This window comes from Pipra filicauda, unplaced genomic scaffold, assembly GCF_003945595.2.
Source record: "Pipra filicauda isolate LSUMZ 115617 unplaced genomic scaffold, ASM394559v2 scaffold7_size6619720_pilon, whole genome shotgun sequence".
NCBI classification, from domain to species: Eukaryota; Metazoa; Chordata; class Aves; order Passeriformes; family Pipridae; genus Pipra; species Pipra filicauda.
Genome location: NW_024104976.1, coordinates 6,340,780 through 6,368,299, shown reverse-complemented (window position 1 = coordinate 6,368,299; position 27,520 = coordinate 6,340,780). Strand labels below are relative to the sequence as shown.

At 55.3% G+C, this 27,520-nt stretch overlaps 1 protein-coding gene across 6 annotated transcripts in view; it reads left to right on the top strand.

The window, feature by feature from the left end:
- The window catches only part of ZNF609 (zinc finger protein 609), a 64,512-nt gene extending 37,373 nt beyond the window's left edge, over positions 1-27,139 (top strand). For 4 of the 6 annotated variants that reach the window (XM_039390076.1, XM_039390079.1, XM_039390078.1 and 1 more), the window contains exons 3-9: positions 12,976-13,201; positions 19,978-20,065; positions 20,413-22,768; positions 23,079-23,445; positions 23,601-23,776; positions 24,284-24,500; positions 24,641-27,139. In XM_039390076.1, coding sequence (XP_039246010.1) covers positions 12,976-13,201; positions 19,978-20,065; positions 20,413-22,768; positions 23,079-23,445; positions 23,601-23,776; positions 24,284-24,500; positions 24,641-24,714 — 3,504 coding nt within the window. In that variant the 3' untranslated portion in view covers positions 24,715-27,139. The remainder of the gene's footprint in view (positions 1-12,975; positions 13,202-19,977; positions 20,066-20,412; positions 22,769-23,078; positions 23,446-23,600; positions 23,777-24,283; positions 24,501-24,640) is intronic. The other 2 variants (XM_039390080.1, XM_027741850.2) reach the window with 2 other exon arrangements.
- The last annotated feature ends 381 nt before the right edge of the window (positions 27,140-27,520 follow it).

The following is a 27,520-nucleotide window of genomic DNA, read 5'->3' as shown; positions in this document are numbered from 1 at the left end:
AGATGGTGTGATTAAAGGTCAGATGGGTTTATTACAGGCAGACATGCATTTCTGCTGCTTCAAGGAAGTAGAGGTATCAAAACCTGTTGGCCAACCATTGTGTGGGTCCTGGAGCTTCCAGTGTAGGCTTTGGAAGACTGCCCCACTGGTAGTGGGGAATCCTTTCTTACAGGGTTCCACTGGGTCATGACACTGATCCAGTGACATTACTGGGAGAGACTCTGGTATCCTGCCTTGTCCCACTTGCCTTGACTTTGTATTTTTGTGGTTTTTATTTTCCCTCCTCAAGATCCTGGACTTGCAAAAAAAAAAATCTCTAATTAGGAATTAAATGCCAAGACTGTGGGACCAGCTTCCCAAGGAGCTTGGAAATGTGGAGCTGTAGGATGGTGGCTTCCCTCTGTGCTAAGGGCATCCTTTTTATGGAAGCGACTGAAGGATGACTTGAACAGTATGTGATGCCCACCCATGGCCTCCGGGCTGGCTCTGAACACTTGATGGAGTCCAACCCTGAATCCTCAGCATTTCTGGGGCTAAATGACTATTATCATCCCTCAAAGCCAACCCTTGGGCATGGAAAGCCCTGGGGAGCAGATAAGAAGCTTTCTGATCCCACATCTCACCAAGGCAGGTGGGGAGGATGGAGGGGGTGGAAACATGCAGCCAGCAGGTCATTGGGAGGTCATTAACCCCAACGCTGGCTCCTTGCTCACTTTCTTTGCCTTGGAAGAGCTCTCCACAGTGGGACCCTCCGTGTGCAGGCTTGGGGGTTCTTCACAACCACCACGGGCTAATCCCTCGCTGAGCCCACAGCTGCTTTCCTGGGCCAACTGGGCTGCTCGGGGTGCAGCATGGGCACTCCCCATTCCTTTTGAGGGCTCCCTCTGTTTATGGCTACCTCTGTTTATGCCTGCCTTGCTGGTCATAAAAATCCTCCAGGCTCTGGCTTACAAATCTGTTGCCTTTCCAACAGAGCTTTCCAAAACAGCTCTCCCCCACAGCTGCCTCTTTGGGCTGAGAGCACCATGATCCCTCTCTACCCCAGGGGAATGGTTGATTTTTAATGATGGGTGGCCAAGTTCAGGGCAGCAGTGGCCAGCAAACCCCAATATGCAGCAGGCCACCTTGAGCATGCCATTCTTGGGGCTAAAATGCCCTTATTTATTATCAATCCACTTTTTTCATGGCATTAGGATTGCCCTGCCGTAGCTGGCTGGTAATTTGAAGAATCAGTGAAGTTTCAGCAGGGTGGGGAATTAAATGAGTGAAGATCTGACTTGCTTATGGTGGATCTATCTCCAGCAGTATCTTTGCCTTATTTTAGGGACACCAGGTAAAAATCCAGCATGTTGATTAAACACAACCTTGGCCCTGCTGCTCTTCTGATCCAGGTGCCCACCAGCCCCCCTGGCATCTCATTTTTACATGTGCGTGCAAAATGTGCTGCCTGGGTGGAAGGAGGCACGGTGGCTGCTTGTGCTGGATGGTGTTTCTTTGGTGGTCACTGTTTTCTGTCTCATTTTGCTTTGTTTCGTGGCAAAGGGGAATGATTTCTCGTTAGCTGGGACTTGGTGACCTGTGGGTATCCCTGAGCGCAACCTGAGAAATGCGAGGTTAGAGGCTAAAAACCTTCCTGGAGCTTAATTGGGCTGGAAGAAAGCTTTAGCCGTGGGTGGTGTCAGCATCCCCATTTGGTGGGGGCTGATTTGGATTTCAGATCCAAGCTCTTCCCTTCGCTACGGTCCGGAGGAGCTGATGAAACAGCCACTTGAAGCTATTTTTCTATTTTTACATGGAGTGCTCTCGAGGAGGAGCATGGCTGCAGTCAGCACAGTCCTGGGATGTGAATCACAGAGCTCTGCTCCCTGAGATGGGCTGAAAGCCCCGACATGGCTCCACCGCTCCCTGGCTGGTTGGTGGCTGCAGGTGGTGAGTTATGGTCTGGCTTGGCTCCTCTTCTCCGTGGCTGCTCAGCTTCCCCACGAGGAGCCATCGATCCTCCCCAGCCGGCGGCTGCCGGTCGGCAGCACAGACCCACCAGGTGAGACCTTCACGCCCCAGCCGTGTCCAGCAGCCAGGCACCGACTCCCATGGGCAGCATGGGATCAGCTCTGCCTCCTCCTGGCAAATGTCCCTGCCTGCAGTGGGGGGGTTGGATCAAGATGGGCTTTAAGGTCCCTTCCAACCCAAAGCAGTCTGTGATTGTGTGATCAGAGCAGAGGCACTGAGAGGCATTTGAGCCAAAGAAAGGGGATGTGCTTTTCATCTGCGAGGGTGGAACTAAAACCCAGAGTGATGGTAGGGGATGGGAGCCTGTGGGTTCACATGCAAAGCTCATTCCTCCTCCTCTTGCAGCTCATCCTGGTGATAGGAGCGTGTGCTGTGCTGCTTTGGGGTGCCCGGGCACTGTTCTGCTCGGGGCTTAGAGAGGCAGCAGCTTGATTTCAATAATTAATAAAACCTTGTGAATCGGCTTGAAAAGCTTTCTGTTGAAATTGCTGCATCCAGCAGGCACCGATTCCTGTGTGTTCCCGGTGGGAGCTCGTGGACACGGGTGCAAACCTTTGCTTGAGGGATTGGGGTGAGCCCAGCATGTATCAGCCATAATAGGAGCACTGGGTTATGCTGCTTTAAAAATAGCACGTTAGAAAGAATTTACTGGAAAACTGGGATTTGAGGAATGGGGGGAGATGCAGTCATGGGATGCAGCACAAAAAGCGAAGACATTTGTCATGCCCATGTTAGTGTGAGGTTTCTGTCTTGTGTTCTGGGAGACAGAGGCACTTACTCGACCACTGCTTCTCCAGCGCCACCTGAATGGGACACGCAGTGACACCCTCTTCCTCGCCCACATCCTCATGTGTCATGTGATTGGGCTCATTCCTTGCTCACTCTCCTCCTGTAACCTCCCCATCGGGCCATGGAACAGAGCTGGCTTTGTGTCTGGAAAGCACCAGGATCTCTCCTGGCAACTGGAGCAAAACCTACAAAGACGGGGAGATGAGAGCCAAGCGGGCAGCTTCCTAAACGTGCAGCCTGCGGGGGCTGGGACGTGCACATCATACCAGAGCAGGTCTTTAATATTAAATAGATGGAAGGAAGATGTCTCCTTTTGCCTGAGGGATAAATAGATCTGAAACTCCTCCTAGACTTTGCTGCTTGTTGCATCCGAAATATGTGTGTCTCGCCCTGAAATTGAGCCTCTCCAGAAGCCACCAATCCTTTGCTACAACCTGTGTGTAAAAATGCTCCAGTGTAGGTGGTGTATGTGGTATGACAGCAGGTCTCTGAATGAAGCATCCAAGGAATGGATTTGCCTCTTTTCCGCTGATCCATAGCCGAGTGCACCACGCGGTCTGGACGTGACACTTCTCGTGGTGCCACCAAGGCAAGTGTCACAGCTGCCATCCCCTGGTGCCCTCAGGGTGGTGCTTCCTCAGTGCTGGACCTCCTCCAGGAGCTGTGTGGGTGCCTCAGGAGGTGCACCTTGCTTTGCAGGGACCAAGCGTTGCCTCATTCCCTCTTTACCCTTCCCCAGACAAATTTTGTAGGCACAAGCACGGAGCTAGACTTCTCATACCTTGGAGAGAAGAGTCCACAAGACCCTCAGGACCAAATGCTGTGTGTAGCCATGGACCCTAGAGTTTCTTGTGCTGGAAAACTGCTTAGAAAATCCTCTAGCTCACTGCTACCATTTGTTGGGAGACCAATGGGATGAGAGAAGGATTTTTTCCTTATCTGCTTGGCCATGGACCTCCTAGTCTGGCCATGGAGGTGGACCATAGAGCTGAAACTGCTCTCTCATCAGAGATGCTCGTTATCATGGTCAGGCTGAGATTTGCCAGTGCCTCGTCTGAGCTTGAGCAAGTCCAAAAGTGATGGATGTTGTCTCTCTGAAAGGAGGAGGACCACTGCTGTGTCTTGGGAAAACCATGGATGTGACTTGTTGGCAGTTTGGAGCCCGGCATGGGGCAGATCTGAGGTGTACTGAGGGGGTGCCATGGGAAGTGATGTGGGTGCCTTATGATATTGCTGGAGAGATGTAGGAAAGAAAGGGGGAAGAAGCAGAGCAGTGGAAGGATGAAGGATTTTCCCACTTGGAAAATACTGGTGTTCTTAGGAACAATCTCCTTGCCAGGAAGCTCTGGCCAACGTCTGTCTTAAATGTTCCTATGCTTGATTCATCCCGTTTCCGCCTTGTTCCTCTGCATCATCCTGCGTAATTCCTCTCTCTCCTTTGATGTTTTCATCCCTCATGTGTTTGTAGATTACGGCTGTGTCCCCACATAGCTGTCACTGAACCAACCTTTCCATATTTAGCTCTTCTAATCTCCTCTTCCAGACCAATCCCTTCAGCCTCGTTATTTTTGTCCCTCTTCTCTGAACTTCCTTCAGTTTGTCTCTTGTGCCCTTATTTGTCATGAATGGTCCAATGGAAGGTGTCCCTGCCCATGGCAGGGGCATTGGAACAAGATGAACTTTAAGGTTCCTTCCAACGGAAACCATTCTGTGTTGTTAAGATGGCATCTTGGAAGTGATCCCCTCTGGGTCATTGGAAGGACCACCTTGGGGAAGTGCTTGACTGATTTATGTACCTCTGTAAGTCCATATCCCCCCACTTTTCTTATGCAGTGACCCTGAGTGTGAGTGACACTTGCTTTTGGACCCGTTTGCAGCCCTTGGATGTTGGGAAGCACAACCCAACGCCGTAGCTTTGGCTGCTGTGGAAGGTACAGCTGACCCCATGCCACACTCAGCTTGGTTGATGAAAACACCCGAAAGCCAATCTCACCTTTCATCCCACATCCCATCTCTTCTTTCTTGGCTCTGCTCTGCAAACACCAGGGCCTTTTTCCACATCATCTCTTGTGCTTTACCAGTGTAAAAGTTGTTTTCTTAGTGGTGTAATAAACCCCCATCAATGCACATGGTTGTGTTGTCACCATGGGTCCACAGTGGCAGAGTAGTTGCAGTGGCTTTGTCCCTTCTCACCTGGGAGTGGGCACTGGATACTGAGGTGGAAAGGTGGTCCCTGGACCATGCACCCAGCAAGCAGAGGAACCTGTCCTAGATGAGACAGGTCTGAACCCGGCTCATTTTTGCTTCAAGCCTTGAATCCGTCTCCTCCCTTCCACGTTTACTAGAATCTAGTTTTATGCTGAAATGGTTTGTAAATCCCAAGCTGTCTCCCCTCTGGTTGACTCCGTGTACTGCAGCTTTCCAAAGGTAAGGACTTTGTGCTTGGATAAGCATTAATTAAATGATTGAATTATTAATGCTCTGAGTTTGCATGTAGGGGGGTGTGTGTGCGTGGCTGTGCCCTGGTGCGAATTGCCGGAGGCCCAACAGCCGCAACCACCTCCGAGTGTTGGAGGTTTAGACTTGCAAGACTGAGGTAGAGGAAAAATTGGGTGAAGAAACTGCAGGAAAGATTGAAGCAGGCAGGTGGAGCCGTGCCATTCCCTAACGGAGAGCTGAGCTGCTGTGCCAGCTTCTCGCGCTCAGCCCTGACCTACCAAGTGTCAGCCTTGGCTTGTGGTCCTTGATTGCTAATCCTGGCCAAGGTTTGGTGGTAACTTTTGTGTTCTCACTGTCTCCAGGAGCCTGTTTTCAGCCTCTTTCAGATTGACCTGTTGATCTGCCTAAATGGAGATGCCAAGCTCTGCAATATGTTCTTCATCCCTAGTTGGTGGTGGGTTGTTCCTGGATGAACCTGTGATTGGTGCTCAGGGTGCTCTATAGCACAAACACAGACCCTGTAGGTGGGTTAAAGCCACTTGGCATGAAAATGCTGCTTTCTGATGTGATTTCCCTTGCCTGCCTTGCAGATTTGGGTTTTAGGGATGTCTCTAGCTTGGCTGTTTGCAACCTCGGTGTCCTTTGGCCAGGTTTATGGATCTGGTGGTTATCAGCCAGCTTTTAACAGTGGCTGGAGCTGCATCACAGCAAGTGATTCGTGAAAGGTCTCATAGATTTATATCCTCCTTCCAGGAGGTTGACACACTGAGGCGCTTGTGAAACCTTTTATGTTCTCCTTTGCCTGCCCTGATGTGCTGGTCAGCGAGTGCAGGTGTTAACGGTGGCTGCTGAGCACTGCTCGGATCCTTGGGTACAGTTGCCTGGTTATTTTGGAGGAAAGAGAATAAGCAAAAGCAAGACTCTGCCCCGTGGTGGTTCTTCCACATAGCATCCTGGCTTTAAGGACACACAGCTGGTGTCGACAGGAGATGTTGGAGGATGCAGGATGTGAGAAGCCAAGCACACATCAGCAGTGTTGGCCATGTTGACAGGAGGGTGGGTGCAGGTTGCAGGGCTTAATATGTGTGGGATCTGGGTTCCCAGTGGGAAGCTGCTTGCTGTCATCAGAACTTTCCTGCTTGGACAACACGGCCAGAGGTATAGATGACTCTGGTGACCGTGGCAGCACTGATGCTGAAGAATAGGCCAAATACTGAGTTGGTCAGTGTGAAGGACACTTGTGGGCTTCATGTTTCCAGCTATCTCTGTGACACAGACACATCTCCAGTGCTTTTCCACACGGGATCTCTCCCCTTTTCCCCACCAAACAAGCTGCTTTGCGTTTTAATTCAAGAGAGGAGGAGTGCCCATTGCCGCCTCTACATGGGATTTCAGTGGTTGGTGATAGGTGAACAGAGACTCAACAACATGTTCTCAGTCAACTGGTGGGACCAATGCACGGAGGTCCCAGCTTGGATTTTTTTCCCATGTCTCTCGCTCACATCACCTGTCCCCTTTCATCGCTGCTCTTCGCTACCTCCCTCCTACTGGAGACACCTTTTTTTTTCCCTTCCGACAGCAGATCTGATAGTCTTGTAAGTGGTTGGAGCAGGTGACTTGGTGCCAGCACGTCTGCCTTGGATACTATTCCTGGCTTTATTGAAGCCACAGTAATATGCAAGACTGTGCCTCTGCGGCGTCTGCCTCCTCTTGATCTTGAAATGCTGCAAGTGCTCAGATAAGCCCGGCTGTGTTCAAGCAGGGATTTTATCCCCTCTCTGCTGCAGAGAGAAAGCGGCTCGTTGGAGGTCGTGCTGGGTTGTATTTGCATTTCTCCAGCAATGTGGTGGGGTTGATAGGCATCCGGCTGTTTGTATCACCTGGCTGTTTGGATCAGTCCCTCACTGGTGCCATGGTGGGAGTTGTACCTCCGGCATTACGGGGTAGGATGTCGCACCCCGATATTCCCATTAACTATGGCCACGTCTGTTTTCAGCAGTGACAAACTGTATCCTAAAGAGACTGTGGAGAAAAAGACTCAAGGCCAATTTAGTGTATTGGATAAGATAAAAAGAGCGGGTCCTTTAATCAGGCCTCAGGCCCAGGGGAATACACACGGTGTTGGCGTTGGGGCCATGAGCTTTGTGCAGAAATCCTCCTCCAGGCTTTGGTTCCTCTGGCCTGCCTACATGAGGCCAGGTCAGGCCTCCCCAGCCAGGTCCTCCCCAAAGTGCTCAGATAAAGATGAGTCTGAGTTGGCCACCATTTCCTCTGGCCCTTCTACAGGGACTTGCTAGTGAGGAAAGGAGTTTGCATGGGTGGAGGCAAACCTCCTCCTGCATCTCAAGCTGGGGTGCTTGTCATGGCCGGGAGAGGACAGGGAAGCACCTTTTGGAGGCAGAGCCTTCCTGTTACACCTTGGCATCAGTAACCCTGCGGCTGGGAGATGCCATGAATCTCAAGCAGGTATCTGGAGGGTGGGAGCAGATGGTGAGGAGCACCAGGGACAAGTTGCCAAGAACTGTGGTGGGGAATTGGCCTCTCCTGGTTTGGTTTCAGGGAGATGGTGAAAGTCTTGGGTGGCAGAACCAGTCCGGAATGTCTGGGAACGTGTTCACCATCTCCCATCCAGCCTGGGGCTGGGAAATTGGGACCTCTGCTCCTTAAAAATCCTTACTTCCCATCCTAATTGCCCGGCTCTTCAGTGATGGCTCTGGCCAGGAGGTTGCAGACTCTCCTGTCTTCTGTGGAGCAAACTCAAGGAGTGTGATGCTGAGCCCTCTCCCCTGTGTGCATGTGGGAGCACATGGAAGTATTGATCCTTCCTTGTGGCATTTACTGCTTCTTGCTAGAGGGGCTGTTGGAAATGTCAGTCCTTTTTTCTCGGAGCAGCTGCCTTGTTGTCCTGTGGGTTTGGATTTGCCAACTAAGGTACCCAGTGTCTTCCCTGACTGTGTTCCTGTGGTCCATAGAAATAGCTGGCTTCGCTTATTTGAGCTGGAGTTTATCCAAGGAAGGGAAACTGTCTTCTAGAACAGATTTCTTTTTTCACATCTTGGTGTCAGCAACCTCAACCTCCTACTATAGCAAGAGGGAAGAGCAACAGGCAGCAGCATTGGGATCAGTGCCCCAGACCACACTTCCAGCTCCATCCTTGGACCTGCTGCTTGTGCCATCATTATTTCTCTGCATGTGTGGATTTGTTGGAAGCTCTTATTGGCTACTTTCTTGCTGGAGAAATTCAGCCAGCAAACAGTCAGGGTTTGGTGCCACCTGTGCTGTTTGGGGAGGGGATCTTCTGGATCCTTTTCCACGCCATATAATTGCCTTGAGTACCTCCAGTGTGTCGGGATGTTGCTGCTGGGGGACATGACTGGGAGCTCTGCTTGCAAGTGGATTCGAGATGGAATCGTAGGCATGGTGGGCACCAGAGCCAACAAAGGGATTTGTCTTCATGCTCTGCATACCCAGCTTTGGAGGTCAGGTTGGAAAAGACTTTTTGAAATCCCTGCCACGGTCAGCAGTGGGGAAGAGGCACCGTGAGTGCTGTGGTTTGGAGGTTTTGAGATGCCCACCAAAGATTCTTGTCATCTGGATCTGTCTGCTCCCTGGTTATCTCTCTCTATGGAGCTGGAAGCTCATGTTCCCAGCTCCTACTCTGAATAAGGATCCATGGGGGATGTAGTGACTGAGCACGGCAGGAGTGACAACATCAAAGGTCTCAAAGGTTGGGCTGAGCCATGCAGTGACATGGGACATGCTGGCTGCAGCCTCCAGCAGTGCACCTTGATGGAGCAGTTCTGGTCCATGTTTTGTCTCCTGGCACACACACAGCTGTGAGTTTGTGACCAGTAATAAAGCTCCCTCTTGGCTTTTGTTGTCTCTATGTCTGCAGGAGTGAAAGGACCTTCTAAATGAGAGAAACAGGCCATGCACGGCGTAGCTCCTTCACGTGGGGGTTCACTGGAGCCTAGAACCACCTCGGGTGCATTGATGATCTCACACTGAGCCCTGCAAGGTCCTGGCTGACTGACAGGTTGCAGCTCTGGGGGTGCCCTACACTTCACATCCTCTCTGCCCTTGTAGATGCACCACAGACATCTCTGCTGGTTGCTCTTCTCTGGGGTTTTGGCATCACTCTTGGCTCTTATTGCTCCAGAATGCACTTTTCTTGCCAGACTTTGATTACTGGGGGCAAACCAAAATTCTTAGAAATACGAATGAGTGGTCTAGGTGGTTCAGGGGACAGCATCAAAATTTGTGGGGTGTATTTATGTTTGGTTTGCCCTCTTTCTCCCAATAGCTAATTGGTGCTGTGGTGCCCCTTTAATGACTGATGCTAACGAACCCTTGCTGGCACAGCTCTAAGATGGCAGGAGCTGCTTTGTGTGCATCTCCCTATACCAACACCCACACTGTGCTTCCCTTCATGTGGGACCCCATCCCACCTTCCAGCGGGGGCTATAACAAGGGGTAGGTTTTAATTACCCCCCCAGAGCCTGGCATCACGTGGTGCCGGCGGTATTGCCTCGGACTCTCCCTGGATTTGCTTTTCCCCCATCGAGCAGCGCCTGTTCTGGCCGCCGCCGCCCAGGCTTGGCTCAGTTCCACTTCTGTCCTCGGCGGTGGTGAAAGCACGTTCCTCGTGATGGGAAAGCCTCCACCAGAAACACAAAGGGCTTTCATTAGGGGAGGCAGCGGCGGGTGGCCACGGACGGCCAGCGCCGGCACCGGGAGGCTTCACCCCACGTAACTCCTGCACAGGGGTGGCTGGAGACACACCAGCTCCCTCCAGCAGCGAGTGTGTAGCCAGCATTTAACCTTAGAGCCTACCCAGCTTGGAAAGAGAAATAAATTTTCCTTCTGCAAAGGGGATTTAGGGCCTAGAAGTCTTAAGGGGGATGGCCAGAAGGCGCAGGACTGGCTTTGGGAGCCAGGGATCTCTACTAGTGTATCCCTGACAGCCGGAGGCAACGTGAAAGCCACTGCTCTGCGGGCTGAGTGCTGCCCACCACCCCCTTGCCAGCATTTCCCTAGGTGGAGGGAGCTGGGTGCCCACCGAGGGGGAGAGTGGCTGGCAGAGCTGCTCCATAGTACCCAGGGCTCCCCCAGCCATCCTGCATCTCCTGACCTTGCTTGGGGAAGCAGGAGGATGAAATGGTGTGCCACCAGGACACATGCAGGGGGGGAGGTGAATCCAGGAATTGATCCATCTGTCTTGTCCTCCAGCCTGGCTTTTGGCTTTTTTTGGATATGTTCCAGTGAGGAACCTCTGTTCCTGCCCTCACCCCTGAAGAACCACCCTGGCCCTTCTTGTTTTGCTCTGGAGCTTTGGGCGAGGGAGCAGGAGAGCCGCCTTGTCTCCCCACAGCTGCTGAAAGAGGCTATTTGTTCCAGAGCAGGGTGAGATATGAAATCCCATCAAGCCGCCTCGCTTATTAGAGAGATCTCAGCGAGCTGCTTATTATGCACCATGGCATAATGCAGATTACGAATGTGACCGGGCGATAATTAGCAGAGCTGGAACTGTAATTAAACGCTCCTGTGCTGCGCTGTGGTTTCTGTTGCAGAGTGGAAGGAAGCTGAACGGTTTCAGAACCCACAGGTCTTTGACGTGCACATGCAGCCGCCGCTCCCAGGGTGATGGGGGAAATGGGGGCAAGCGGTCCCCATCACCCCCTGGGCTGTTCCTGGTGCCCACCTGAGCCAGGCAATCCTGCCTGGTGCCTCCCTGGCTCTCCCATTGCTGGAGACTGGCTTGTGGTTTGCAAAATGTGGCGTTGAGGAGCCCCTTCAAAGGAGCCTCACGCTTCCTTGGAGCATCTTGTCCTGGATCCAGCGAGATGCGCGAGATGAGGTTGCTGTGTTTTGGGGGGGTGATTTTTTTGGGGGGTGGGAGCCTCTTGGCAGCTCCTCTGGCAGCCTCCTGGGGTTGTTTTATACCAAAACCACCTTCCTCTAATCCCATGGGATGCAGTTGGGCAGCCTTGGAGGTGAGGTTGGGCTCCTGGGGGAGAGTTGGTCCTGCTGGTGGGAGGTTGGAGGTAATTGTGGGAAAAAGAGCTGTGGAACACAAGCTATGCTGCTGGCAGAGGGGAACATGTAGTCCAGCCACTGCTGCTTCAGACCTATGGGCCATCTTGAATGCCCAGTGGGGTGGATGTGCTCTGACGAGCTGTCTGGAGAGATGATGGATGCAGGAGGACAAGGAGAGGGCTGCAGACAGAAGATGCTTTGTGTTCTCCTGCTGGAAGAGCAAATCCACTTGCACTGGCAGAGCCAGAAGGTCTCGCAGTTCTCCACGAGGGTCACATTTGCACCCCCTGCCCACAGCCACCCCTGTGGGAGCAGGCAGAAGCCGCTGGCAAATGTGATGTTCTCTCTATGCCTAGAGATTTGTGTCGCTGGGGATGCAGGGAGGCTCTGTGGGGTCAGGAGTTGGTGAGGAGGTGGGATTCTCTAGCCACTTGCTGTGTTGTGTGGGGTGGGTGAGGTTGGACGTGCAAGGTTCTGCTGGAGTCAGATTAAAGGATAGAGGTGTGGGAGCAAGAGAGGGGAGCAGGTGAACTTGGCAGCTGGTCAGGACCAGGGTGGGAGTCAGGAGCAAGGATGGAAGTGGTCATAGGCTGGTGTCGTACCCACATTTGGTGACCATGAACATGGGCTCTCCAGGTCTCCCCTCAGCAGAGGTTTAGGGGGACTCTCTGGGTGTAGTATACTGGGTGCTCTAGAGGGATCTTCCCCTGCTTGAAACCATAGCCCAGGTGAGTGCTCGCTGATGATGTGATGAGTTTCCTCAGCCTGCTTCTCTTCTGAGGTTGCCCAGCATCTGATCCAGATCCAGATGGTGAAGAGAGAAGATCTGAGCTGAGAAAGAGCAGCTTGCCCACAGCTGCTGCAGATCCTCATGAGCCAAGGCAAGGGGCTGGCTGGCTGTGCCTGGCTTGGCTGGTGAACCCTGAAGGACAGGAAGTTACCCCCCCAGCCCTTCCCTTGGCCAGTGCAGAATCAGCCCATCAGCCATCCTGCTCCTGACATTGCTGTAATCTGCTTGCGTGGCAGAGCAGCCAAGGATCTTGGCTTGTCAGCGGCAGGGTGGCTTGGCTGGGCTTTCACTTGGCATGTTGGCTTGTTGGCTTTCCAAGCCCAGCTCTGGTCATGGAATGTGGTTTCCATGTGCAAGGAGAGCACAATGGCTGGATCAGGCTCTAAAGCAGACACTTGCACAGGGAAGAGGGATATGATCCAAGTGACTGCGTCTTCAGGTGGTCATAGGGTAGATTTGGTGCTGGAAGGAGACCACTACTCGTTTGTCCTGTCCTGCCAGTTGAGCAGAAGCTCTTCTAATGAGCCATCAGGTCCAAAGTCATTGGCTGCATTAACATCTGAGCCATAGCCAAGAGGCATCCCCAGCAGGGATGATTACAGAAGCCGTCGGGGAAGGAACTTGGCAGAAGCTCTTTCAAGCAGGAGCGCAGATATCTCCTGCAGGATTTCTGGGTGTGATCTCTGTGACTCCAAAGCGCCGGCTCCCCAGGGTTACGTGGGTATGGGCACACCAGGGTGGGACAGCCCTGTGAGATCCTTGTCCTCTGACAGGGTGTGGGACGTCAACTGAAGGTGGCAGCCCTGGGCTTGTGGTTCTCCAGGAATGTAGATGCCTGTTGATACTTGTTCTCCCTTCCATGTTCCCGACAGTATTCCTGACGGTGACCACGTGTTTCTCCTTCCCCACAGATGGAGTCTCCGGTCTCTACGCCCGCGGTGTTGCCCTTGCACCTCCTCGTGCCTGTGGTCAACAACGACATCTCGTCGCCGTGCGAGCAGATCATGGTACGCACCCGCTCGGTGGGAGTGAACACCTGTGACGTGGCCCTGGCCACCGAGCCCGAGTGCCTGGGCCCCTGCGAGCCCGGGACCAGCGTGAACCTGGAGGGCATTGTCTGGCAGGAGACGGAGGACGGTAAGTGTCACAGAGCTCCTCGCTCTCCACCAGTGTCCTGGTGGAGTTGTGGCAGTCCCTTCCTTCCCATGTCCCTGCTGTGCCATTTGTTGGCACGTCCTGGGCTTTCCCGCCACCAGCTGGGTGGTCAGGACAGAGGAGCCGTGTGGGAGCGGCCTGTAATCCGTCCGGCAAAGGGAGTAATGGGCCAATACTTGCGTCAGCCCCGCTCGTTGTGTTCTCTCCTTGCTCAGACAGCGGGCAAAAATCTGAGCTGCCATTTCTCTGCCTCTCGACAAGAGCTGACTTGTTCCGGAGGTGCCGGGGAAAGGCCGTGCCAGCCGGCACGGGAATTCAACGGAGTTGACTTCATTTTTGCTTGGCAACCCGCAGGTCTGTCACAAAAACGCTCAAACCCTGGGAGGCAGCAGAAATCTCCTGCTGGATTAAAAAACACCAGCAGAGCTCTCAAAATCGACTCGGCAGGAGATCAGCCTCTCGGCTCTCTTGCCAAGCCAATCGAATCTTTTTTTTCCACTGGAGCTCGTCTCATCTGCGCACAGCTTGGTTTGCTTTCCCAGGTTCTTTGATGGGTTTTCGTTGCTGTTGAGGCTCTGCCAAGGAACACAGGGATGAATAGGTGGCTCAGCAGCCCACGGCAAGCACTGGAACCCAGCCTTCCCTCCAGCCTTGCTGGGGTGCTGGAGGTTTCTGCCTTGGGAAGTGCGGGGTGAGCTCCTTGTACTTGTGTCTGGAAGCAGAAAGAGCCTGGAAGCACAAAGGTGAGAGAACAGCAGTGGTGGAGGCTGGTTGACAGTCATCTCAGCCAGGTATCCATGCGCTCCTCTTGGACATCTGCTCCCACTCTCCCATCGCTATTCCATGCAGAGAACAAAGCTGTTGGCTTTTATCCCTGGCTGCTTCTCACTGTGACTGCCTTTATCCTCAGTGGAAGCTGAACTGAAATCTGTGTTCCTGTGAGCTGCTTTCAGTGGGGTTCCCTTCTTGCCCTGTGCTTTGGGAGGACAGGGACGGGCCCAGTTTGCCTTCCCCCTCTCCCTACTGGGAAACTGGTTTTGAAACACTGATTGGTGCAGGACTGAGTGCTGCAGTGGCCCCTGATGTGAGCACAGAAGTTGTTCCCTGTGGAAAAAGCGTATTGAGAAATAGCACTTGAGCTATTGGGAAGAGAGGAATGCATGGACCATGCTGAGGAAGACTGGGATGTCTAGCTTGGAATGGGGACCTCTGCACTCCTCTACCCTCTCTGCTTCAACATCTGTTCCATATGGAAAAACTCATCCGGATCGAGGCAGCTGGGAGCCTACGTGTTTTTTATGGTGCTCCAAGGGAGAAGGACATCACACATTACAAAATCTGGGAGAAGGAAACAAGAAGCAGGAATGTTCAAGAGCCCTGCTCTGCACATCTCAGGAACTGGAGGATCTGCTGGGGGAAGGTGCTCTGAGGAGACCTGCGGAAGGTCTCTGCTGAGCTCCCAGCACCGGCACTGCTGGTTCCAGGTCTGCAAGAGCCCCATCGCTTTACAGGATGCAGCACCTTCAATGGGGAACCTGAGGCACAGCCGGGCTGGGGGTTGGGACACGCAGCACTGCAGAGGAGCATCGGCACCCCCCCACTCATGGAGCTCCCCCACCTCCCTGTCCCCATCAGTCTGTTCTTCTGTTGTGACTTTCCTCAACCCAAAATCCCCAGAGCTGCAGAGTTGCCTGAAAATCCCAGGACTGCTAGAGACCCCCACGGGCAGCAGCAAAGCTGATGAGAGCTTGTATGGGTTTTTTTGGATGGAAATCAGGAGAGGCTTATGATGGCCATGCCAGGAGGGATAAACTGAATATCCCTGAGGCAGAGAGCACAAAATCATTCTCCCTTGCCAATTTCTGGCAGTGCCATGAGAGCAGTTTCTGTTCTCCCCTCCCTCTTCCCCTGCTCCTCATCCCACCGTGAAGCTCTGTGCCTGTCTGCCTGTCCGTCTGCATTACCCCTCACTTCTGCAGCCACCGTTTCGGAGCATGCCTTGGAGGCGTCCTGCCATTTCCCACAGCCCCGATATTTTTAGTCTGTGGTAATTCAGTGAACTCACACAGAGATCCTTCTCTGCCGGCTGCTGATGGTTGCCACCGTCGGGAGCAAGGATTTCACATCCAGCCAGCCCTGCAGAAGACGAGCCCTGACGTTTCCTTTGGTTGCTTCTGGTCGGCTGCATGTGTTGGCTCTGGTTATAGCGGCATCTCCCGTCCTCGAGTGAAAAGGCAGGGTAGAACCATCCCTATTTTTTGCCTGGCATCTCCCTCCTGCCTTCCCATTTTCACTGGTGGTGATGCTTGACCTGGCTGTCCAAAGCTGGAGCTTGTGAAGTGTTTTGGATGTCGTGAGCATCTCCTCTCGCCCAAAGGGTACGGGGGAGAAAACTACACCAAGGGCATGTCTCCACAGCCAAATGAGGTGCTTCCAGCACCTGGAGACTGCCCTCCAGATCTCCAGAAGGATCTCAGCACCTCACCCAGAGGAATCCATCTCCCTTGGGATGTAGCAGCCTCACTGAGCCGCTTGGAAGGACTGTGGGCAGCAGGAACAGCTCTTGACTTGCATCAAACTTAGAATCACAGAATCTTTGAATGGTTTGGGTTGGGGCGGACCTTGAAGATCATCTCATTCTCTAGAATGAGCAGGGGAAAAGGGAGGGGAGAACAGAAATGGCTCCCATGGCACTACCTCTCAACCAGGAATTGGCAGGGAGTGATGATTTTGTGCTCCCTGACACATCACTCTGCTGCCTCATTAGCTGCCAGGTCCCTTCCATCCCCCTCGGTGGAGCTGGTGTCACCTGGCTCGGAGCACAGCACCTCCTCAGCTCTGCTCCCTGTGAGCAGACTAGGATCCAGCAGCACACCAGTGCTGTTTGCAGCCGAAACAAGCACAAAACCTCTGAGCAACAAGGATCGTGGGGTGGCAGCACCTGGAAAATGTCAGTACACTCCACGTCCCTTCCTCCAGCTCCATGCTGGGATGGTGGTGGCAGGTCACCCATGGCCGAGCACTGCACACTCCAGGTGTTTGGATTGTCCTTTGGCAAACTTCTCTTGAGGGTACGATGGAGTGTGAGCATCCTCAGGGGTGGAAGATGCCACTGTGGACATGTCCTCGCTTGGAGCAGGAGGGAGATACAGTAGATGGGGAGAGAATGGAGACAGATGGGAGGGCGAAGGTAAAAACTGGAAGGTTTTACTCTAACTGTGAGGAAGCCTGACCCACGTTTGCTGGTTTTGCACGTCAAACATCATCACCCACAGCCTTGGGTAGTGCCCAAGGATGTTTGAAATGGAGGATGTGCCAAGATTGCACTGCAATGGGTGGGCTTTGGGGATTCCAAAGGGATACACCCTCCTCTGCGTACACACTACAGTCTTCTTATCCGTGTCTGCTTGGCTCCAGAATCAGGAGGTGTGTTTTTAAGACTGATGCAGGAAGAGTGTGGAGCGAACATGTGGCTTTCTCATTTGCTTTAATGATGTTTCATAGAATCATAAAATCACAGGGTGGTTTGGGTTGGAAGGGACCATGGGCAGGGGCACCTTCCGCTAGACCAGGTTGCTCCAAACCCCATCCAACCTGGCCTTGAACACTTCTAGGGATGGGGCAGCCCCAGCTGCTCTGGGCAACCTGTGCCAGGGCCTCACCACCCTCACAGGGAAGCCATTGACCACAGCTCTTTGAGTGTGACCATCCATCCAGTTCCTTATCCACTGTGTGGTCCATCCATCAAATCCATGTCTGTCCAGTTTAGAGACAAGGATGCCATGTGGGACAGTGTTTGATGCTTTGCACAAGTCCAGATAGATGACATCAGTCACTTTTCCCTCATCTACCAGCACTGGAACTCTGTTGTAGAAGGCCACCGAATTTGTCAGGTATGACAGAAGATTTCCCCAAGGAAAATTTTGCCTGTGATGGTCATTGGTGAGTGATTGCTCCTCAGTGGGTGAGGTGATGCTTGTGCTGGCCATCCCTTGCCCCGTGGTGTCCCCTGCTTTCCTGGCATGCTGGCCATGAAGACCTTGGGGTGTTGTGTTCCAAAGCCTGGGCACTATGGCCAGGATCTTTGCACATGTGCAGGGTCTATGGAGAAGCTGGAGCATCCTGAAAGTGATGCAGCTGGAGGGGAAGTGAAGAAGAAGACAATGCAGCTGGAGGAGAAGTTCATGGAAGAAGGGGCATCCCAAAGTCAGGGCATTCTGGAAGTGATGCAGCTAGAGGAGGAATTCATGGGGATGTTCTTGGTTGGGCTTGGGAGATTCATCTTTGAAAAGAGGTGAAACGTGCACTAATACAGTGGCTCCTGGTGCCCACAGCAGCATTGTCCTCCATCCTGCATAATCCCATGATTTTTTCATACATTGCCAACCTGGATGGCAACCTTACACTATCATCCACCCTTAATTTTTCCAGCCAGAATGCGACTCTGCAGTGATGGGAACAGTTGGTGACCAGGGTGCTGAGTGGTTTGCACCTAGACTTGAGTGGTGTTGATTCCTTAAGAGCTTCAAAGGTGTCATCTTCCCATGAAACCAGGTGGGATTGGAGTTATCCAAGTGGGATTCCTCCTCTTCAAGAGCACCTCCATTCTCGGAGGCGCAGGGGTGTTACGTCCTTACTGCCCACTCTTGCCATGCCTGTGCCTGCCCATCATCCTGCCACGGGAGGGGGACATGGTGGGTGAAAAAAGCTGCTTAGGATCTATCCCAGGGTTTAAATTGTCCTGGGTTATTGTTGGAGGATTAGGAAGGGATTTGGTATGATTGGTTGCAGTGGGTTAAATATAGGCTGATGTGTGTTGGAGGGCTGGTGTTCCAACAGGGAAGGGAGGGACAGTGCTGGCTCACTTCGCCCTTTCCTCTTTCATCTCTCTCTTGTGATTGCGGTGGCAGGGAGTGAAAAAACGCCAGCACCTCCTTTCTAATATCAGACTTTGGCCCTGAGATACACAAGGGACTCCAGTGGCTTGTCACGCAATTAACTTCCAGTGGCGCATGTGGGCTTCGCCAGCTCAAAGAGGGATTGAACTGGCAGGGAGGGCAGAGGGACTGGGAGGGGTGGGGTCCAGGTTAGGGCTGCTTGCTCCTCAGTGGCTGCCAGGTCCTTGAGCAGCTCCTGGGAGCATCCCACAGCAGCCCCACAGGGGTGTCCTGGGAATGGTGGGGCTGGGTTGGGGCACAGGATGCAGCCAGCAGCTTCTTTGGGTTTTAAGGAAAGGTGGACAGGCTCCTGCCTGCCAAAAAACGCTGCATTAGGAGGAACAGAGATAGAAGAGCACATTCCATGTGCCCTTCTTGGGATGCCTGGGACTAGCATTCCCCTCTTCCTATCCATCCCTCCACGTGTGGGCCATGGTTTCTATCTCAGGTCATCTCCATCATCATATCTTGCCCATGTCCATGTTAAGGCAGGTCCTCAGCACCTTCCTCCAAAGGCAGGACCCAGCCATTCCTGCTCACAGGGATGAGCCAGTTGTGGGTTTTGGCTGTGTGCTGGCACTGTGTCTTCCCATGACCTGCTCCCAATGTTTTCCTGGAGGAGAAGGAGAAAGAGAAGGTCTGAATTTCATTTCTCTTTCTGAGGGAAACCCACATGTCGGACCTCAGCTCCATGTATTATCCATGCCGGAGTCTGCAGCTGGCTGCTGGCACAGCACAACAGGGATTGTGGGCTGAGATTTATAAACATGCTTCAGGCACAGCTGCTCCAGGCTCCCTCAGCTCCATCCATCTCCCGGGGCCGTATATCTCGCTGCGCTCATCAACCCTTGCGAACGCGTTTCCTATCTCCTGAGTTTTACCTTGCTTGGATAAACGTGCTTGGCAAAATGGAATCCGCTCTACTAGTGCGGAAATCAGAAATTTATGGCAGGGAGGAGGTGCCCCAATGCTGAGGGATGCTGTGGAAGACCCCTCTGCCTCCCAAAAGTGGTGCTGAGAGTCCACGGCCTTAGCATGAGTGTGAGCCAGGCTGCTCCTCTTCTGAATTAGTGGGAGAAAGTTGAAACTCTGAGTTTTCTGAATGCCTTTGCTCTGAAAGAGGAGGATGTGGCCTCATAGATGCCTCTCCAGGTGGAGATATAGGGCAAAGGGGTGTCACTGGAGATGCTGGAGCAAAGCAACATGGGGTTGTTCCACCAGGATTGGGTTTTCCTGCCAGGGATAGTCGCCTGAGCGGGAATGCTGAGCTCAGCTTGCCATCTAGTGGCAGTAATGACATTTTCCAGAGAGCCATGAGATTCATGACCACACTCAGGGGGTGTCACAGCCCCACTGGTGTGTCTGCAGCTCCACATTGGGGCCCACAGGCTTGCTGAGGGCTTTCTGCATTTCCCCTGGGGGCTTCCCAGCCCTCACTCCCCAGAGATTGCCTTCCTTACCCTACCTGAATGCACATGCAGTTATAGTGGATCTTCAGCCCCCCCACCAGATCCCACAGCCTTTTGGGGATGGCTGAGTTTAGCATCCCCACGAAAATAAGGAAGAGGAGGAGAGGTTGAGTGGATGCCGGCCAGAGCCGTGCTGAGAGAGGGAATGAGCTGGGAGGTCTCTAGCTCCATTTTGGTGCCCCTCCAGCCTCTCCCAAAAGAGAATCTCACCTCTCCCAAAAGCCCAGGATCCCTCGGCTGCCTTCCTCCAGCACTAGAGCTGAGCTCTTCCTCCTGCCTATCTGAAGAGGCAGGTCCCTGACACTGCTAGATCAAACCTGGCCCCATCTGACCCTTTCCCCTTGCCTTGCAGGGATGCTGGTGGTCAATGTCACCTGGAGGAACAAGACGTATGTGGGGACGCTGCTGGACTGCACACAGCACGACTGGGCTCCTCCCCGGTAAGTGGGTGGTGGGCTTCGGGGGCTTCTGGGCACTGAGGGCAAACCCAGCCCCATACAGCCCCCATACACTCTGCTCTGTGCCTGTGGGGCTGCCACAGGGGTTGGCATCTCCTGCCTGCACAAATGAGCTGCTCCCGTGGCTCTTTGCCCTCGCAGTCACAGGTCCATTGTCCTGGGGAAGTGAGGATGGTTGAGCACATCCTGGTGGACCTCTCTAGTTCCTCTTTATTGGCCAGTGGGGGGATGAGTCTATGGGATTGGTAGCAAGGGGAAGAAGGGGGTCCCCACCGTGCCACGGCCATGACTGTCTCTCCATTAAAACTCCCATGTCCTCCTCCCGGCAGGTTCTGTGACTCTCCCACCAGCGACCTGGAGATGCGCAATGGCCGGGGCAGGGGCAAGCGCATGCGCCCCAACAGCAACACGCCAGTGAACGAGGCAGCCGCCGCCTCGGACAGCAAAGGGACCAGTAACAGCAGCAAGACCCGGGCAGGAGCCAACAGCAAGGGGCGCCGGGGCAGCCAGAACTCCTCGGACCACCGCACTCCACCTGGTGGCACGGCCGAAGACGTGAAGGCCAGTCCCTCCTCCGTCACCAAGCGGAAGAGCAAACCCCTCTCTGACATGGAGGTGAACTCCAGCTCGGAGGACTCCAAGGGCAGCAAACGCATCCGCACGAACTCGATGGGCTCGGCCACCGTGCCACCCGCCACGGTCAAGGTGGAGCCGGCTGTCCTGGACCGCAACTGCCCTTCTCCCATCCTCATCGACTGTCCCCACCCCAACTGTAACAAGAAGTACAAGCACATCAACGGGCTGAAGTACCACCAGGCCCACGCGCACACAGACGACGACAGCAAGCTGGAGGCGGACGTGGACAGCGAGTATGGTGAGGAGCCCTCCCTGCACGCCGACGTCGGGAGCTGCAATGGGGCCGCCGGCTCTCAGAAGGGCTCGCTCTCACCAGCTCGCTCGGCCACTCCCAAGGTGCGCTTGATGGAGCCCCACAGCCCCTCCCCATCCAGCAAGTTCAGCACCAAGGTCCCCTGTAAGAAGAAGGCGGGTGGGGAGGGGGACACGGACCCAGGTGCCCTGTCCAATGATGGCTCTGAGGATGGTCCATCGGTGGCTGATGAGACGAGTAACGACGACTTTGACTCTCTGGAGAAGCGATGTGTTGATAAGGACAAGTCAAAGAAGGCCTCTGGTGCTAAGCAGGAGAAGATCCCTTCCAAAAGCTTGAAGTCTGCCAGACCCATTGCACCAGCCATCCCCCCGCAGCCAATTTACACCTTCCAGACCGCCACCCTCACCACCGCCAGCCCCGGCTCATCCGCCGGCCTCGCCACCACCGTGGTCCAGACCATGCCCAACAGCCCCCAGCTCAAACCTATCCAGCCCAAGCCAACAGTGATGGGAGAGCCCTTCACTGTCAACCCTGCCCTCACCCCTTCCAAGGAAAAGAAGAAGAAAGACAAGAAGAAGAAGGAGCCCAAGGAGGTGGAAAACCCTTTGACTCCTGGCAAAGCCTGCAGAGCGGAGGAAGGCAAGAGCCCTTTCCGGGGGGAATCCAGCGACCTGGGAATGAAAGGCGAGGGGCTGCTGAATGGTTCATCTGACCCCCACCAGAGCCGGCTCGCCAGCATCAAGGCTGAGGCGGATAAAATCTACAGCTTCACCGACAACGCACCCAGCCCCTCCATCGGCGGTGCCAGCAGGCTGGAGAACACCAACCCAGCCCAGCCCCTGACTCCGCTGCATGTCGTCACCCAGAACGGGGCAGAGGCCAGCTCAGTGAAGACCAACAGCCCAGCCTACTCAGACATCTCTGACGCTGGGGAGGACGGGGAGGGCAAGCTGGAGAGCGTGAAGGCGAAGGATCCGGAGCAGTTGGTCAAGGAAGGCGCCAAAAAAGCTCTTTTCCCCCCACAACCTCAGAGCAAAGAGTCTCCCTACTACCAAGGCTTTGAAACGTACTATTCCCCAGGCTACCCCCAGGCTAGCCCAGGTCCCCTGAACCCCGGCGGGCAGTCCGTGGCTGAGACACAGGCCTTGAAACTGAAGAAGGACGAGGAGCAGGAGAACCCAGACGTGAAGGTGAAGAGCGAAGGCTGCGAAGAGAAGAAGGCAGAGCTTGGTGGTGGCTCCAGCCAGCAGCCCTCAGTCATCCAGCAGCGCCCCAACATGTACATGCAGTCCCTCTACTACAACCAGTATGCCTACGTGCCGCCCTACGGTTACAATGAGCAGGGCTACCATGCTCACCTGCTGAGCACCAACCCTGCTTACCGCCAGCAGTATGAGGAGCAGCAGAAGCAGCGGCAGAGCCTGGAGCAGCAGCAACAGCGGGGTCTGGAGAAGAAGGCAGACCTGGGCTTGAAAGAGAGGGAGGCAGCGCTCAAAGAGGAGTGGAAGCAGAAGCCACCAATGCCACCGACACTGACCAAAGCCCCAAGCCTCACGGACCTCGTCAAGTCAGGGCTGAACAAGCCCAAGGAGCAGGGAGGTCCTGACATGGCCAAATCTGTCATCATCCCCAAGCTGGAGGACTCGTCCAAGCTGTCTGGCAGCCAGGTCGCCGAGGGGCTCAAGGTGAAGCTGAGTGAGGCCAGTCACCTCGGGAAGGAAGCTGCCGAGACTAAGGCTGGCTCTGAGTGTGGCCGGCAAGCGGAGGTGGACCCTGTGCTCTGGTACAGACAGGTAATGCCCTGCCCTGTCCGCCAGCCCAGCTGGGTGTTTGCTTCTGGAGGAAGCCCCTCACCGTGGCTTTGCCACAGGGCTCTGCTGGGACTATCACCTTGGAGAACACGTGTTGTCCTCTGCTTGTGGTGGGACTCCATGAGATTCCCTTGGGGCCCAGAAAAGGGATGGGGCTGTGAGGCCACGGATGGGCCAAGGAGAGCCCGGGGAAGAGGAGTGGAGTTCACTGGTCTCCTCCGAACTCAGGCTGGGTTTGGGACAGGCAGGGCTGGGGGGAGGCGGGTGTTCTGATGGTTGGCTGTTCTTGCAGGAAGCCGAGCCCCGGATGTGGACGTATGTGTACCCGGCAAAGTACTCGGACATCAAGACGGAGGATGAGCGGTGGAAAGAGGAGAGGGACCGAAAGTTGAAGGAAGAAAGGAGTAGAAGCAAAGAAGCCACATCCAAGGAGGATGGGAAGGAGAGCACCAGCTCCGAGTGCAAGCTGACCCCCCCTGAGGAGCCTCGCATGGTGGGGAAGGACCCCAGGCCCAGTGTCCATGTCCCTGTGTCCTCACCCCTCACGCAGCACCAGTCCTACATCCCCTACATGCACGGCTACTCCTACAGCCAGTCGTACGACCCCAGCCACCCCAGCTACCGCGCCATGCCCACCGTCATGATGCAGAATTACCCAGGTAGGGAGCCAGGGCCTTCCTGCGGACGTCCCTTCCCAGCTGTCCCTGCTCTCGGGATGGGGGGCAGCTGCAGGACATCCTCTCGCACACATACAGAGCCATGTGCTCCCACTGTGCTGCCCGAATCCTCCCTCTGACTGCTTTTCTCCCCCCAGGATCATACCTACCCTCCAGCTATTCCTTCTCTCCGTACGGGAGCAAGGCATCCGGCAGCGACGACAGCGACAAGTCCCGAGCCAGCCCCAGCGTGAGCTGTAAATCCAGCTCAGAGTCCAAGGCCCTGGACATCCTGCAGCAGCACGCCAGCCACTACAAGAGCAAATCACCCACGGTGAGGGTCAGGAGCACGCTGGCTTCGCCCAGCTCTGTGGAACAGTCCTGGGATTCTGTACCCAGCTGGGAGCAGCTCCGCCTGCCATGGGGTTTGCTGTACCTGCTGCTGTGGGAGACCCACAGCCATGGTGTATTACCACAGTACAAATCCTTTGGGATGGACCAGCCAAACCTGTGGGCAGGGCTGGCCCAGGGAAGCACTGGGGCTCCTCCAAGCCCTGCAGGAACCTGGTGACACTTGTCCATAGCCTTGGAGCTAGTGGGTGAGATGCAGGGGCTGTCTCCATCCCATGGCTTCTGCTGGGCTGAGCTGGGAGATGGAGTTTGGACATGGTGAGGAAAGAGCTGCCCTCAGACAGGACTTGTGTCCTCCTCACGGCTTTTGGGCTGTGAGCCTGGTCACCTCATGGGGCGTCTTTGGGCAAAGGTGGGGAGTATCACCCTGAGACGTGCCCTGGGGTGGCTGATCACGTCCCTAAGCGTGTGTCTGCTTTCTCCTCTCCAGATAAGTGAGAAAACATCTCAGGAGCGGGACCGCAGCGGCTGTGGGGTGGTGGGGGGCAGCGGGAGCTGCAGCAGCGTCGGGGGAGCTGGAGCAGGAGAACGGAGCGGCGACCGACCCCGCACATCGCCCTCCCAGCGCCTGCTCTCGACGCATCACCACCACCACCACCTCGGGTACTCGCTGCTGCCGGCACAGTACAACCTGCCCTATGCAACAGGTGAGAGCTGGGGCCGGGCTCAGGGGAGCTGGGAGGGAGCTGGACCCACCCTTGGGCCGTGGGAGCCCTTGTGCTGTTCCCTGGTCTGGCTGGGTGCCTGGCCCAGGCTGCTGGATCCTGATGCCGCTTCTCCTCCGCAGGTCTCTCCTCTACAGCCATCGTTGCCAGCCAGCAAGGCTCTACTCCCTCCCTATACCCACCTCCCCGGAGGTGAGAACGGTAAGGCTCTGCTCCTGCTGGGATGGGCACGAAGGGGGTGCCCTCAAGGGTTTAGGGTCCGCCCATCGCCCCAGGGGCTCGCGGGAGCTGACTTGCCCTTGGGTTGTGGCAGGACGTGAAGCACCGGGATGCCTGGGCTGTACAAGACATGTGACTGGCTCACATGGGGAAGCGCTGGAGACTCCTTTAGACATCAGTTGAATGGTGTTAATTGTTCTGCTTGACGTTCCTGCCGCGATCCGAGGCAGACTCTGTCTTCTCCCCCCTGTCGGACACACACTGACTGCCCCCCACACCCCCTTTGGTGAGTGGGTGAGCTGGTGCCTGCGGAAATATTTATTCTACTGGGCACCAGTGCTCGGGATGGAGGCGTCTTGCCCGTCTGGTGCATATGAAGAGGAAACAGAAGCACTGAGGTTTCTTGATGGATTTGGGACCCCACCGTGTCTCTTCGAGCTGCTGCTTCATGATGGGACTGGGGGCAGGCGGGGGCTCGGAGTGTGGGGCTGAGCCTGCTGTGGGGTCTCAGGAAAGGAAGGGCTGGCTCACATGGAGCCACAATGGGCTTGGGGGGGGCTGTTTTGAGCCTGAAGGTGGTGTCAGCCTGGCCGGAGAGAGCCGTGGGGCACGGGGATGTGCTGCATGTGAAGCTCTCCCTCTCCCAGTCCCTCATCTGGTCCTGCAGCCCACAGCACCCGCTGCTCTGTGTCCATGGGCAGGAGCCACTGGTGTGGCCAATGGCTGGAGCAGGGCTAGGGAGCTGGGGGAACTCTTTGCCCCAGTGAAGCAGCCACTGCCCCGGAGGGCCAGGGCTCCATGGGGCTGGGGGCAAGTGGGGCACAGAGTCGGGGGCTGTGCCTGTCACCCCACCTGGGGCTGCTGGGGTACCCCGTGCCGTGCACAGTCCAGACCTGCCTGAAGCTCCCACCCGTCACTTTCGAATTGGTTTCTGAGCTGTAACTCGGCAACACCCCCAGCCTTTCCTCTGCCCCCCTATCCTGGCAAATGCTCCCTGAACCCTGGGGCAGCATATCCTGCTGGGGGGTGGCTGTAGCTCCCCTTTTTATCCACCTTTTGCTTTTAGGGCGGCTCCCCCAGGCCGTGGGCAGGGCGCAGCGAAGAACAAGCACACTTAGGTTCTACCAGAGGCACGTGGGGCTGTGCTGGTCCCTGCTCTGGCCTCGTGCCGGGGCTGGGGGCACCAGGCCCTGGAGGAAGCCGGTCCCTGCTCCCGGCTGTTCCCCAGCACCGAGGACAGGGGCTTTCTGGTCCTCTGCCCCCAGCCCCAGAGCAGCTCTCCCTGGGCCGATGCTCTACCTCGGCCCCGCAGCGGCTGGGCCGCCCCAGCTCTGCCCCCTCTCCTGCTGCCCGGCTGGGGGGACATGGGGGCCGTGGGTCTCGGTCGTGTGTGTGTGTCCATGTCGCACCCGGCCCCGAGGGCCGCTGTACGGGGATGCTCTGCCCGCCGGGCTCTGTACATACTGTAAAAAGCAATTGTTTGAAAGCTGTTGTTTTGGGTTTTGTTTTCTTTCCCCATTTCTCCCCCATCCCACTGTACCCAGCTGGAAAGGAGGCTCTGGCTCTCTCGGCCCTGGTTCGGGTGCTGGCAGCGCGGTGGCCCCAGCCTGCTCTTGTTAAGACTCATTTTTCTCCCACTCTTCCTTGTCTTTGGAAGGAGGCGGGGCTGTGTGCCCCAGCACGCTCCGCAGGGACGGGGTGGGCTGTGCCCAGCGGCGGCTCCACCCGCCCCGCGCCCCTTCCAGAGCCACACGCAGCCACGGGGCTGGGGACTGGAGGGGTCGGGGTGCTTGAGGGAGCCCCACAACACACCCGTGGAGGAGTGTCCCACTGGCTGCTCCTACCTCCAGCCTCGGCCGGTCCGGCACAGCCTGGTTCCCAGCACGGCCGGGGCCCACCAGCGGCTCCAGGGGCACAGAGGAGGGCGTCGGGGCAGGGGGGGCTTGGGGGGTGCCACAGGCTTTGTTGGCAGTCGAAGGGTGTCAGGGGGCTGCTCCCCACCTTCCCAGTTGGGTCCCACTTGAGTCTCCCTTTAGGTGTTAAATGAAACAACCGTTTATGCAGAATAGGTTTGAGGTTTGACGTATCTGGGTTCTCTGGGTCAGTTGTTGCCCGTGGGGCCTCACCCGGCCCCCGCACTGGGGGGGTCCCCACTGCCCGGCCCCTGGCCAGGGCGTCGGACCGTTGGTGTTTATAGCTCTTGTTTCCATTGGCGTTGCTGTGTTGGGTTTCATTTCAGTCTTCCTGACTCTGCCCTTCTGTAAAGTGTACATTATTACCGAGTTCCTTGTTTTTTTATATATATATATATATAAATATATATATATACAAACTGTACTCTTCTTGCCTTTGTACATTTGGGCAAGGAGGGAGAATAAATCTTTTTAAGAGACAATCACAAACCTGTGAGGGTGGCTTTTTCTTCCTGCTCCCCCCAAGTCTGGTCCTTTATCCCCCAAAAGCTGTGGCTAGTGATTTTTGGGGGTGGGAGAGGGGGTTACCCCATCTCTGCGGCATGTGAGAGGGCTCAAGCAGCCTCATTCATCTGAGGCTGCATCCCTGTGCCCCTGCATCCAACCCCTCCACTCTGCCCTGGCACTCACAGCTCCTGGGGGTGCTGCAGCTGAACTCAGAGGGGATAATTTGGGGCAGAACCCCCCAGGCTTGAACCCCTGGGCACCAAGGTCCTGCCCTCCACCACTGCCCCCGGAAAGGCACTGGGCAAGCGGGGGGGTGCCACGGGGCAGGGCTTGGCTCTTCCAGCTCCACCATGGAGCTGATCC